General features: G+C 40.7%; 1 protein-coding gene across 6 annotated transcripts in view; it reads right to left on the reverse strand.

Moving 5' to 3' along the window:
• BRD9 (bromodomain containing 9) overlaps positions 1 to 13,507 on the reverse strand; it is a 55,900-nt gene that overhangs the window by 2,795 nt on the left and 39,598 nt on the right. For all 6 annotated transcript variants that reach the window (XM_032765532.2, XM_032765530.2, XM_032765531.2 and 3 more), the window contains exons 13-16: positions 7,792 to 7,830; positions 6,320 to 6,391; positions 1,479 to 1,581; positions 88 to 255 (exon numbers count right to left, since the gene is read on the reverse strand). In XM_032765532.2, coding sequence (XP_032621423.1) covers positions 88 to 255; positions 1,479 to 1,581; positions 6,320 to 6,391; positions 7,792 to 7,830 — 382 coding nt within the window. The remainder of the gene's footprint in view (positions 1 to 87; positions 256 to 1,478; positions 1,582 to 6,319; positions 6,392 to 7,791; positions 7,831 to 13,507) is intronic.

Here is a 13,507-nt window from a genome sequence, read left to right on the forward strand (position 1 = left end):
TCTGTAAGGGATTCTCTTTTGTCCTATAATTAGGAAATTTAAATTAGAATAGTGATCTTGCAACTGTTGAGGTACAGTTAACGTTACCTAGATGATGCTGATCTCTTTCAGAGGCGTTGGAGAGGGAGCTGAGGTTGGATGAAGGCCTGGATCCCACTCTGTCCGTTTGAGCCTCGTGAAGGTCCTGCAATAGTTTAGTTGTCTCATCCAAATGTAAATGATTATCATCATGATCAAGCTCCTTCTTCACTTTCCCTAGGAACACCAAATAACCAAAATGAACAACAGGTACAGATTAAGCATATTGCCAAATGAATGGTCAGAAAAGAGGTTAATTTTAAAGAAAAGAACCATTTCCCAGTTAAACTCATTTTACAATTAAAGCTAAAGAAAGTCACACTTTGAACCTGTTGAAAGTATAAGGCAATGGGTGTTCTATTTTTATCTGAGGATTTCAGAGAGATTCCTGTTACAAGTTAAATAGGAAAAAACGAACTCACTCACTTCTAGTAAAACTGTGCACTGATACATTAGACACTGACAACTTCACCTATAAATGAGAAACGTGACACACCAAAATCTCTGTACAGTTGGTAGATACTCTAGGACTACCGCACTTGACAGCAAGATTAACATCCAGATGCCTTAAGAGACCCCAAAAATCCACCACCACCAACAAAAAAAACTTCATTTAAGTTATGCAAGAAATACAGTTGTGTCAGAATAGGAGTTTATGTTGTTAAACTGCTAGAAAAATATTTACGTCCGTGGAGCAGTTACAATCAGAACTTGTCATTGCTTTCCCAAAGGTTGCATCTTCTATAGAAAAAACAGCAATAGTCTGTAGGAAAGCATTCAGTCTACTTTTCTGGCCTTCTGCAGCCTTGCTCCCATTTTTAATTATGGAACACAGGGACTCTTCTCATATATTTAATTAACAGAAACTTAAAATTATAAGCAGGACTTGTTTCAGTGACAATGATATGTCAGAAGAGATTCTACAGTCATTCTTTCAAAATATTTCATTTGTGGTCCACAGTAATGTTCATATTTATATTTCTGGAGCATTTAAAAAAGAATGGCTGCGAGCCATTCTTACAAGGAACTATATCCCTACACCCTATGCAATTTCCCTACAAGAGACTGAAGTATTTTTTATACTACGTGGAAGTCCTTTAGATTCATTCCTGAACTCAACTCAGCATGAATATGTAATAACCAAACCTTCTAACGTATGTATATATATGTTGGTTGATAAGGTTCATAAAAAAAGAAGCTGGACCAGCCTGGGGTGAAGAAATGTCCAAACAAAAGAAAGATCAAGGCTGGATGAATCTCCTGTGCTTGACTAAGACTTTGTCTATGTAGACTAAATTTTTAAAATTTCTCAAACACTTCAGCAAACCATGGCATTACCCCAGCTAAATGGTCAGCTAAACCACCACAAAACCCTTAAATGACATTATTAGATCACTTACCCAGTGAACTTAACATGGAAATATCAAGAGACACATCTGAATATGGTTTCACAGACAAAAAATCCAAAACAGAAGTGTTACTGTCTCCAATTGATTCTCCAACCTGATTAAAAATACAGGAAAGAGAAGAAAAAGACTCAAATGAACTGTAGACGATGATAATGACTAATTATCACAGCAAGTGTGATTCTTCAAAGTGACTGCTTGCATGGATCCTCACGCTAGAAGTGTGCACTAATGTATGAGCATAGCACTTTCTGGACTGTCAGGCCGCTCTGGCCACACTCCCTTTGTGTTGCCATGACTCTTTCACCTGAGGCTATCCCCAGGGTTCAGCCTCAACTACCACCTTGTCCCTCCCATTACAAAATAATGGGGAAGAAGGGCAGGGAATGTGGTTTCCAGGCAATCAATCATCCCAGACAACTGAAGTTACTATTGAAGGTGACAGTTTTTTCCACCTTGCATTGCCCCTGTGTGCTATAAACAACCTAAGAGTCCTACAGAATGGCTTAGTCCAGTTCAAATAGTAATTAAAAGCTATTTTTTAAACATTCACAGAAGACAGGTCAGACTCCCCTGGTAACAAATGAACCCTAGTAAAAAATAGCCTATTGGCATCCCAGGGGTGGGCGGGCGAAGCCCGCCCACTTCTAAAGGACCTCCCCCCCAGCCTAAGGGGAGGATCCACAGGTCTAGAATACCAAGTGAGTCCGGGGGACAACGAATGAAAAAAACAGGATCAGGAGTGAGGTCATAGGGCTAAACTAAGGGAACCGGATGGGGACACCGAGCAGAGAACCCAAAGCTATAGGAGATCCGATTTGGCGACACCGTCGCAGTGATGTACCCTGTGTACTAATCGGTGGCACTGCTCCCTTGGTATACTAAAGCGTCGGACAGGGAGCCATTGTGGATCGGAACCGCACAGAGGAAACTCTGCAACCGCGCTCGGGCAACCGAGATGTCGATTCTGGTGACACTACGCTGCGCGGCGCAACGGAAATTTAGGCCCTACAGTCGCATGAGAAATCCGTCGCAACCTCCTCTCCCTGTGTTGTAGATGGTCTAGTTTGGCCAGGGGCAAGCAGGAGGTCCACGTGAGTATACAGCGACGGTTCGGCGCTGCTAGTTACGTGACAGTTGCGTGAAGAATGTTCAGTTACCAGCTGTCTTTTGAGCGAAAGACGAATGCCTCATCTTAGAACAAAATAGAAATATCTCTCTTCCTCCTATTCGCTCAGATCTATAACAATTCCCACTAATTATAATTTAAAAAAATCTAACCACCCAGCTTCACTGAAAGATTTCATATCTCAACGCAAATGCGTAAAGGGAAAAAAGAGGCTTTTTATCTTATGATCCGCAGAAGCACTTACCGATTAAAAAATTAATGGATTCGAAGCCCAAGTATGTTTAAAAAGGACGCTGAGTATACTCTAGACGTGTTCAGATATCGCCCTCAGATCGGTTTTAGTGGGGATTACGATCTTCATATTTAAATGCCTATTAATTTACTGTGACTCTTGGCACAAGAGCACAGGAGACCATGTGTTAATAACAGTTTACCAGACTTGACACGAAGCTGGGGGTATAGTTGACTTAACACGGAGACAGGGGACCGGGAATAACTATTCAGTAAGATCTTGGACCACCTTTGCATCTTTCATTACCCTGGAGTAAATAGTAATGGATGAATATAATAGTGAAAAGTGCAAGCGTCATGCACTCTAGCCGCCATTAATAATACGCATTTTAGATTATGGTCTCTGGCGGACCGCTCCTACGCAGTTAAACGACGCGTCGGAGGAGAAGGCACCCTGGCCCGAGTACTTGCGCTCTCGATAGGAGACTGCCTTATCGATGTCCGCAATTGCTGATACTTGGCTGTTAAATAGAGGAAAGCAGAATGCTTTTAGATAGACCTCATGGTACGAAATCCCATCCTTTTTATGGTTATTTTCAGCACGGAGGAGGAGTGTTATGCCCGCTTATATACGGCGCTTGGTGAACCCACCTGGATATTCGTGTAGCATTCTGGTGTCCCATGTTTAAGAAGGATGAATTCAAGCACTGGAACAGGGTCCGAGGACGTGGGCATGAGATGATCGAGAATGGAAATTGCCTTATGAAAGGAGACTTAAAGAGCTTGGTTGTTTAGCTGGGCCCTAAAGAAAGCTCCGGCGGGGATATGCTTGCTCTATATAATTTATCATCAGGAGGGGAAAAAACATATATGAACCTTAATTAGGGGAGGGGAGAGAATTATTTAAGCCTTCTAGCTCACCTAGATGATATTGACGAGAGCGAATGTTGGTCCACAATTGGAGTTTTAGTGAGTCTTAGTACTTCGAAATTAGATGAAGCGTTTCTAACCATTAGGGGAGTGAATTCTGGATACAGTCTTCCGACGGGAAGTCGTGGGTGAGGGCAATACAAGACGCTTATCTGGCTTCCTCAAGACTATGCGTATTTGATAAGCTTATATGAGGGGATTTTTATTGATGGATCAGTTTTAATTTGGGACAATTTGACTTGATTTATCGAGAACTAAAGTCTGCTCATCATAGGTCTGTGAAGGGTGGCATGTTGATGTGGAGGAATTTGATCAGGTAATAACTGCAGTAGGTTCCAATTCTTTTCCTTGGTGGTGGCTGTGAGTCTTGTCCCACTGCATGCCTCAGGGGTTTAGCTGATGCATATTTGGGGTCAGTGAAGGAAATCTTTTCCTCCAGGATGGATTTGGTCAGGATTTGGCGCCTGGAGGTTGCCTTCCTCTCATGCAGCGTGGGGCATGGGTGCTTGTGGTGGATCTCCTGTAGGTTGAGGTCTTTCAAGGTGTCTAATTTGAGATTATATTTCAATAACCAGTCTATGGAGATTCGGATTGTATAAAATGTGTATGGAGTATGGATTTCAATAACTCAGTCATGGGTTCGGGGTTGTTATAAATGTGTATGGGTAGGGTTTTGTGGCCTGCCTTGTGCAGGAGGTCAGACTAGATGATCATATTGGTCCCTTCTGACCTATGAGTCTATGAGAAACCACTTTTGATAAGAACTTGGGCTTCTAAGCACATCACCTTATCTTTATGGCATTGTATACAGTGGATCAGCCATGAGAGTTCCTTCTGCATCCTCACAAGGGAGATGAAAGGAAAAGGAGTGGAGCCCCAATGAACGTTTCTATCCAGAAAGCTCTCAGGATGTAATGTTTCACCTACTATGGGAATCATGGGCACACAGCATTTCAAGACAGCCATTTCAACATTAATTTTGTAAATCTAACGAACAGGCAGCACTTGTATGAATTATACTGAGTGATCACAAGTACATTCTAAAACTGATTACAGAAACTATTACCCTCAAATGAAATCCTTAGCAATGTCCTTCAGTGCTGACTGCCAAGGAATATAGCAATACTTGTTGTCAGCATGGGTACGTCTACAATGCAGCTGGGAACGTGTTCCCCCGAATGTGCAGACAGACGTGCTAGCTCTGCTCAACCTAGCATGCTAAAAATAGCTGTGTGGTCGTGGGCATACAGGCAGCAGCTTTAACTAGCCACCCAAGTACGTACCGAGGGGGTTGGGCTGCTGCTGCAGCCACACTGCTATTTTTTAAGCATGCTAGCTCAAGCAAAGCTAGCATGTATCTCGTCATGAGTGTTGGGCAGCCAATGTTGATTTTTAAAAAAAGGAAAATACACGTAGGCATTTGTTTGGAAAGCACAAAGAATTACATCAATCCATTAGAAACTAATACATTAGAGCAATTTCTGTTCCATTGATCTTTTTGACTGTTCTAAGTTTTCAAAAGCTAAAATAATTCAGTTCCCACTTTACTGCAGCCCATGCACAACCCACACTGTCAGAAGAAGTTAAGTACAGTGTCGCAAGGCTTGATTCTAAAGCTGCTCTCTGGGAAGAACTTCCACTGACTTCAGGCCAACAGGAGTACTGAGCCCAAAGCAGTTTCAGCATCTGGACATCACAGAAGGTATGGGAATTTTATATATAAAATCATATAATCTGAGACACACACACACACAAGTCCACATCTGATTCTCCCATGTATAGTGCAATCAATCAAAAAGAGCCAAAAGATATTACAGGGTTTTGTGCAAATTTTTGGAGATATCCTATATAACCTCCTATGTAGTTTAGATAACCCACAATGCAAATTAATGTATTAAAAGTTCAGCACACTTTTCAGCAGATGATAGTGTATCAAATTCAAGATTTGGAGCTTATGTTCATATTGCATTTATCTGGTAAAGACTATGTTCTCTAATCCACCAACCATATTCAGTATTTCCACAATAATTTTTTTAAAAAAAAAATTATGATCTACAGCGTGAAAGCTAAAATATGTACATGTTTTCATTGCTATAAAGGGATGGAAACTTTAATATTAATCAGTGGCAGACCACCAAGATTTAAGTGCGCAGACCAACAATCTTTCACTCAAAAAGATTGGTGCTTATGGAATGTAAATTACCTAAGCATGATATAAGTTTGGATGTTATTTATTGCATTATTTTTATAGCAATTTCAGATGCCATAAATCTGAATTAAAAAGTAAAAAGTCAGAATTGTAAGATATGACTGAAATAAAACCAATCAAAATTCTCCCGCATTGAAGGGGTTTGGATTTTCTTATTTGCAAATACCTAGAATATAATATAAATAATACATTTAAATCCCCTAAACAAAAACATTCATGCTCACACACACACACAAAAGCGAGGCATGGAGCAGAGTACTCAGCTGCATGGATAGAGTACTCAGCTGCACTCTTTTCTGCCCATATAAAATCTGAAAAAGGGAAATGTAATCTTACCATAATCTGTTTGGAGGAATCTGGGCAGGTATTGCGCAATCTGTGTTCTTCCTTTATGAGAACTGGCAGAACCTAAATCACCAAATCAGAATCGAGTTGTTAACACTTTACAATTTAGCATTCTGCTTCTCGAGGATTCCATCAAATAGTCAATAACTTCACATGGGTCTGGACTTGTGCCCCCACATAAAATTCTAGCATTTTGTGATTTCTTTGGTAGGTGCAATTTTTTAAAATTGACACGCTTCAACATTGTTCTAATAAGCGCCACACACACACAAAATAGCTCCTCCTCACAAAACACACTTTACCTTTCTAGCGTGCTGTATAATAAATATACAGCTGAACAAATCAAACAATGAATTTTGGAAGACAGTGGAATATTCCACTAAGCACTTTTCTAAATTACAGGTTGGAAATAACTGTTCTAAAGACCCTACTAAATATTCTTCCAATAAACGTTTTTTAGTTAAGTTCCCTGTAAGCTGCGAAGCAGCTTATTTATTGTCGCGCAGGTGCTCAGGGTGCCTGCCTGCCTGGGACCTGCCGAAGCCAGGGGAGGGTGTCCCTCCCCAAACCCCAATCCAGCCCGGACCTGCCGCAGCTGGGGTGCCCTTCCCCCAGCCGCAACTCAGCCTTGGACCTGCTGTGGCCAGTGGAGGGGTGGCCCGACCCCAGCCCCAGCCTGGACCTGCCGCAGTGACCCTCCCCCGGCCTGCCGTGGCCAGGGAAAGGGTGCCTATACTGTGGCCCCAGCCCTGGAACTGACATGGTGGGGAGAGGCGCCTCGTCCCCACAGCCTAGATGCTGCTGTGGGGAGAGAGCTGGGAGGAGTCCTTTCTCCCCGTCATAGCCCAGGAGCACCCTCCTGCACCCCAAACTTCTCATTCCCAGCCCCACCCCAGAGCCCGGACCCCTGCACTCCAACCCTCTGCTCCAGCCCTGAGCCCCTCATCCCTGGCCCCACCTCAGAGCCCTCACCCCCCAACTCTCTGCCCCAGCCCTAAGCCCCTCATTCCCGGCCCCACCCCAGAGCCTGCATCCGCACCAGAGACCTCACACTCCTGCACCCCAATCCTTTGAACCCCTCGGCCTCACCCCACCACATGAATTTTGTTATGTGCACCACTATGAAGGACAGAGAATCCTGTGGCACCTTATAGACTAACAGACGTTTTGGAGCGTGAGCTTTCGTGGGTGAATACCCACTTCGTCAGACGCAGGACCTGCGTCTGACGAAGTGGGTGTTCATCCATGAAAGCTCACGCTCCAAAACGTCTGTTAGTCTATAAGGTGCCACAGGATTCTTTGCTGCTTTTACAGATCCAGACAAACACGGCTACCCCTCTGATACTATGAAGGACGTGTGTCTCACATCACCTCCATATTGGTGCACATAAAATTCATTCCTCACATGTGTGGGAAAAAGTAGAGGGAACACCGTTTTTTACCTGTATCTCAGTATAACTTACTTTAACTTCATCTGGTGGTTTCATTGGAATGTTTCTCCTCTGCAAACAAAGTTAAAAATTATATTCAGCACAAGCAGAGATTTTGGTGTACAATATTAAGTATTTCTAAACCCTTTACACAAAATGCGGATTAAGTAGTTTTAACAAACATTTTTCACATACTTGCCATAGCATCTGGGTGCTTAACAATTTGTCATTTAGTTTAATTATGACTAAATTCTTTTTATACCATTTCTCCTCCCAATATACCACTTTCATATGTATTTACATTTTATCCAATAATAAATCAGCATCTGACTTCTCTAGTGCTAAACTTGAAAAAACTTCCTTCTTCTGTAATGCACAATAGCTACAACAGACTATTATATTACAATATTTAAAGATATTTAGTAGTATTAAAGCTGAATCCACCGGCACCAACATAGTTGAACTGTATTTATAATGTAAACTGACCATTAAGAATACGGGTTTAAGCCATTCTAATTTGCAACAAGATTTCAACTTGACGTACACGTTAATAGCTCAAAAGGACTTTTAAAGGCGTATATTGAACAGTTTCTTTTTATATGTAGAGAAAACATTTCTGGTCAGCTTTGCTTTAAAAAGATTGTTTCAGAAGCTAATTTTTAAAAATATTTGTATTTTCTCCCTCCTGGAAATCACGGTATATAAATATACACCTCTACCTTGATATAACGCTGTCCTTGGGAGCCAAAAAATCGTACCACGTTATAGGTGAAACCGAGTTATATTGAACTTGCTTTGCCCCATTGGAGTGCGCAACCCTCCCTCCCCCCGAGCACTGCTTTTCCGCATTATATCCAAATTCGTGTTATATCAGGTGACATATCGAGGTAGCGATGTACTAACTTTTCATAATAGTTTTCTAGAATAAATAACACAAAGATATACAAAAAGATTCCTATGTCATATATTGGCAGAAAGCCCAAGAAAAAAAGTTCTGTTTTTTGTAATTATGGTTCTTTGAGAGGATTACCCACGTGGATCCAGAGCATGTCCTGAAGGAAGGAGCCCAGGATCCAACATCTGGCTGTATCTCTCTCTATCCTTGGGCGCGCGCGTGTGTGTGAGAGAGAGAATGGAGGGGCAGAGTTGCCCCCCTTCTCTCTCCTCCCCCCCAGATGTGCTCACCCAGATTAAGGGCCCAACAAAAGCATAACAGAGAAACAGGAACTCGTTGTCGTAGGGGTTTCTTTAACTCTCTCCTCCTGGGGGAAACTTTTTTGTTGTCTATATGGTTAGAGACATACTTGCTGACAGGCATTTTGAAATTAATTATCAAAATAACTGAAGCCAGGGTGGATAAAAATCAATGATTTAAAAAATAAAATAAAAACAGAATTGGATTTTTTTGATAAAATGCTTTTTGAGGAAAAAACATATCTAAAGATAGTTTTAATTAACATACATTATAGCTCAAAGATATCTCATCATGGAATAGGGATTATAAATTCTAATTCTACAGTATGAGACAATATATTCATGTAATGTTTAAGAAAAATTTTGTAAATGAGTTTCAATAGTTCATGGATTAAGGACCCAATTTTATGGGGTTTCAGGGGTTTCTCTATAGATTATTTAGGTTAATCTTTCCGTCTACCCAACGGGACTCAGTGCTCCGTCTAGAAGATACCATCAGAGATGCTTAGTTTTGCAGTTCTCAAACTGTGGATTTGTGTCTCCAGAGATAACATGCTTATTAACAGTAAAATATTTTTAAATAAATAAATAAATATATAGAGGTGAGAAATAACAGACCTCAACCCTATTGTCCTTCTGCAAATTTGTGTACACACAGTCAGTCCCTTACCTCTCTCTAAAAGTGTGACGTTTCAAAAAGTTCAATGAATAGAAGATTGTTGGGGTCGGAATAGATCTGGACAAGAAGAAGTCTGGAGATAAATATGAGAAGGGAGGGACATGGAGTAGAAACAAAAGTGAAACTGTTTGAGCAGCATATTCCAGAAGTCTTGAGGTCTTTCTGAGTGTAGCCTTCATTGATTTGAGATCTACCATACCATTCTCTCACCAGAAGGGAAACCCTATAATGGCAGCAGGCCGTAAAAGAGACCCAGTTTGGGAATAAGACAGGCATGCATGCAAAATGCAAACAGTGCAACAAAGCAATACAAGGCCTGTTTGCCTAAATGAAACAACATCATGAGAAGTGTTCCTTCTCAGGAGGAAGCTGCGTTGAAGATGATTAAAAGAATTTGTCTGAACGTGCAGGATATTCAGGTTGGTAAACTTTTTCATTACATACGTCTTTCTTAAGGACTGCCTGTCTTTCTTCTGGACTATTCTTAAATTCTCATGTTTAACAAAAAATATAGTACACCTCTACCCCGATATAATGCAAATTCGGATATAAAGCAGTAAAGAAGTGCTATGGGGGGCAAGGCTGCACAATCCAGTGGATCAAAGTGAGTTTGATATAAAGTGGTTTCACCTATAACGCGGTTAAGATTTTTTGGCTCCAGAGGACAGCATTATATTGGGGTAGAGGTGTAGTTACTTTATGGATGCAGATGCATTTTAGATGCAGTTGTGATAAAAAAATAAATAGCTGAAATAGGCAGATCTTCCTTTTACAATTTCACTTTTAAAGTAGTACTGAGTGTCAGTGAATGCAATGAGTAATACTAAATGAGCAGTATGGTAATAATAATTAAATAACTGCACTGAATTATTTTGTTTTGGAGAAACCATCCTCAACATATAGGATTCTGAAGACTATCCACCTTCAAGATCAACATCATTGTCTACAGTTTCAGAATTATCTGCCAATGATAGTGTTTCAGTCACATCATGTATGTAACATAACCACAGTCTATCACCTGTAGCAAAAAGAAAAAAAAAACCTCAGTCATCCAGAAACAACCATAGAGAAGTTTGTGATAAAGAAGCAGCAGATTACAAAACAAGATAATTGATAAAAAAATTGCCCGGTTTGTTTATGCAACACTCTCTCCTTTCTGTATGATTGAGAACCCCACTTCATTAACATGGTTCAGTCATTAAGACCAGGATATAGTCCACCCAACAGAGCAGACGTCACAGACAAATTGCTGGATAAAGTGTATGAAAGAGAAATTGAGCTGTGTGCAAAAGGTCTAGAGGGTAAAATTGTTAACCAGCATCTTGATGGGTGAAACAATGTCCACAATGACTCTGTTGTATGTGCTTGTGTGACAACAGAAGAAGGGAATGTCTTTCTTACAGAAACAACTGATACATCAGGAAATGCAGACACAGCGGAATGCTTACAAGAAGTAGCAATAAAGCTTTAACAAACTGTGAAAAAAAATTCAAATGTCCAGTACACAGCTTGGTCACAGACAATGCGGCAAATGAATCCAAGATGAGAAGAAATTATTTAGAAGAGAGTTCCAAGCTAATAACATACAGTTGCAGTGCTCATTTGATGCACCTCCTAGCCAAAGACTTCAGCATTCCAGAAGTAAAGGCTAATGTTGTTGAAACTGCAAAATATTTCTGTAACAACCACTTTGCAGCAGCTGCTCTGAAAAAAGTGGGAAGAAACAAGCAAACTCAGTAGTGGACTGTTTTGAGCACTATAGCAAGAACTGGCCTAATCTGATGACAGTTTGTGAACAAAATCGTAAAAAAATAGATGCCCCTGTCACAGCCAAAGTTTTCAACATTGGGCTTAAGAGAAATGTTGAACACATGCTGAGTACCCTGAAGCCTATTTCTGTAGCCTTGAACAAAATGTAGGGAAACAGCTGTTTTATTGCTGATGCTGTTGACATTTTGCAGGAAGTTAGTGAGATCTTAAAAAGAGAAATATGCAATGACAGAGTTAAATTTTGAGCATTAAAAAACCAAATGGGACAAGCACCATCTCCAGCTCATTTTCTTGCAAATATTCTCAATACTTGGTACCAGGGTCAAACCTTAACTGTTGAAGAAGAGAAGAGGAGTTGGCTATGACATGAACATCCAGCAATCATCCCTCCATAATGCCAACTATAATAAACTTCAGAGCTAAGGGTGAACCATTCAAGAAATATATGTTTGCTGATGATGTTTTAAAGAAAGTCACACCAGTGAACTGCTTGAAGACACTTAAGCACGTGGATTCAGAGACTAAGTGATAATCTCACTTCTAACAGCAGTAGCTTCTTCTGCAGTGTAGAAAGAATATTTTCTTCCTTTGGACTAATTCATTCCAAATTGAGAAATAGTTTGGGGCCTGAAAAAGCAGGAAAGCTTGTTTTTCTTTTCCAGATTACAAACAAACAGGAAAATGAAAGGGAAGACAACTGAGTTAGCTGCAGAAGCCAATATTTTAAATTTCTCATGTTGACCTGGCTCACACAGTTGATTTTTTTTTTTAATATTTCATTAACTATTTTAGTTAAAAACAATTTAACAAAAACAAACCTTCTTTTAAAAAAACTTGACTGTTTAACTAAATTCAAAAATTCATATGCTTGTTTTGTTAAAATATTATGTTTGCAACTGAAGAAAAAAAATCCAGAATACGTAACATTGTTGTTTTAGTTAAATAAAACAATTTAAATATCTGTTTGGTGATGTTCTCCTCCTAATACAGCATGGCAAGAAAATCCTCCAAATATTAATGATTAACTTGCTGAATTGGAGGTAGCTCACCTCCCAGTGACTTCCTAAATATCTGCTTCAACTACCTTTGGTAAATGAAATAACCAAACATTCATTCATTTTCTGGTATAGCTATAAAACTAAACTGAAAAGTTGTCAAAAGAAATCACTTTAAATATGTATAGTGTGTACTTTCTAAAAATGAAACCTACATCTATCTCTGAGTTGTGAAGAATATGTATTAAGGTTATAATCAGGGCGAGCTCCAGGTTTTTTGCGCCCCAAGCAGCGAAAAGGGGGGCGGGAGGGGAGCCACGATTGGCGGCACTTCAGTGGCTGCTCTACCACACCGCTTCATTCTTCGACAGCAATTTGGCAGTGGATCCTTCTCTCCGAGAAGGACTAAGCAACTCACCACTGAATTGTCACCCAAGACCCGGACATACCGCCCCTTTCCATTGGCCGCCCGAAGCACCTGCTTCCTGCGTTGGTGCCTGAAGCCGGCCCTGGTTATAACAACCAACAAGAATGCACTTTTATGTAGAAATCCGTGATTAAATTGAGTCTTCCTGACTACTGATTTAAATCCAATGCACCCTGAATGAAACTGATGGGATTATTTACTGTTATTCTGAGAAATAAAATATGCAGGATTTTAAAATACTGTGCACATAATTTTTAATTTTTGGCGCAGAATTCCCCCAAGAGTACAATATATAAACTATAGAGAAAAACAATGCCCAAATGAGCACAAAAGGGGGTGGAGGTGGGAAAAGAGAGAGAGAGAGAGAAATAACCAGGGAAGCACTGAGAAAACAGCACTGGTTTTCTGTGGCCAGGCAGAAACTGAAGGGTATTTGAAGCCACACACTCTGTTCAGTAGAGGGTCTCACACTTTATTACTTCTGTAGGCCAAACTCATTGCCCATACTAGGGGCTCCTTACATTCCTCCATTCCCCCTGCCCCACCCTGCAAAAAAGCTCCCTGTGTGCTACCCTCCCTCTAGTTCAGGGACGTTGTCTCCCTGCCACACACACACAGCCCTCCTCAGGCCAGGAGGCTCTGTGTACCCCCCATGCCAGGGTCCCCCATTTTTCTATCCCCTTG

This window comes from Chelonoidis abingdonii, chromosome 2 (assembly GCF_003597395.2).
Source record: "Chelonoidis abingdonii isolate Lonesome George chromosome 2, CheloAbing_2.0, whole genome shotgun sequence".
In the NCBI taxonomy this organism is placed as follows: domain Eukaryota; kingdom Metazoa; phylum Chordata; order Testudines; family Testudinidae; genus Chelonoidis; species Chelonoidis abingdonii.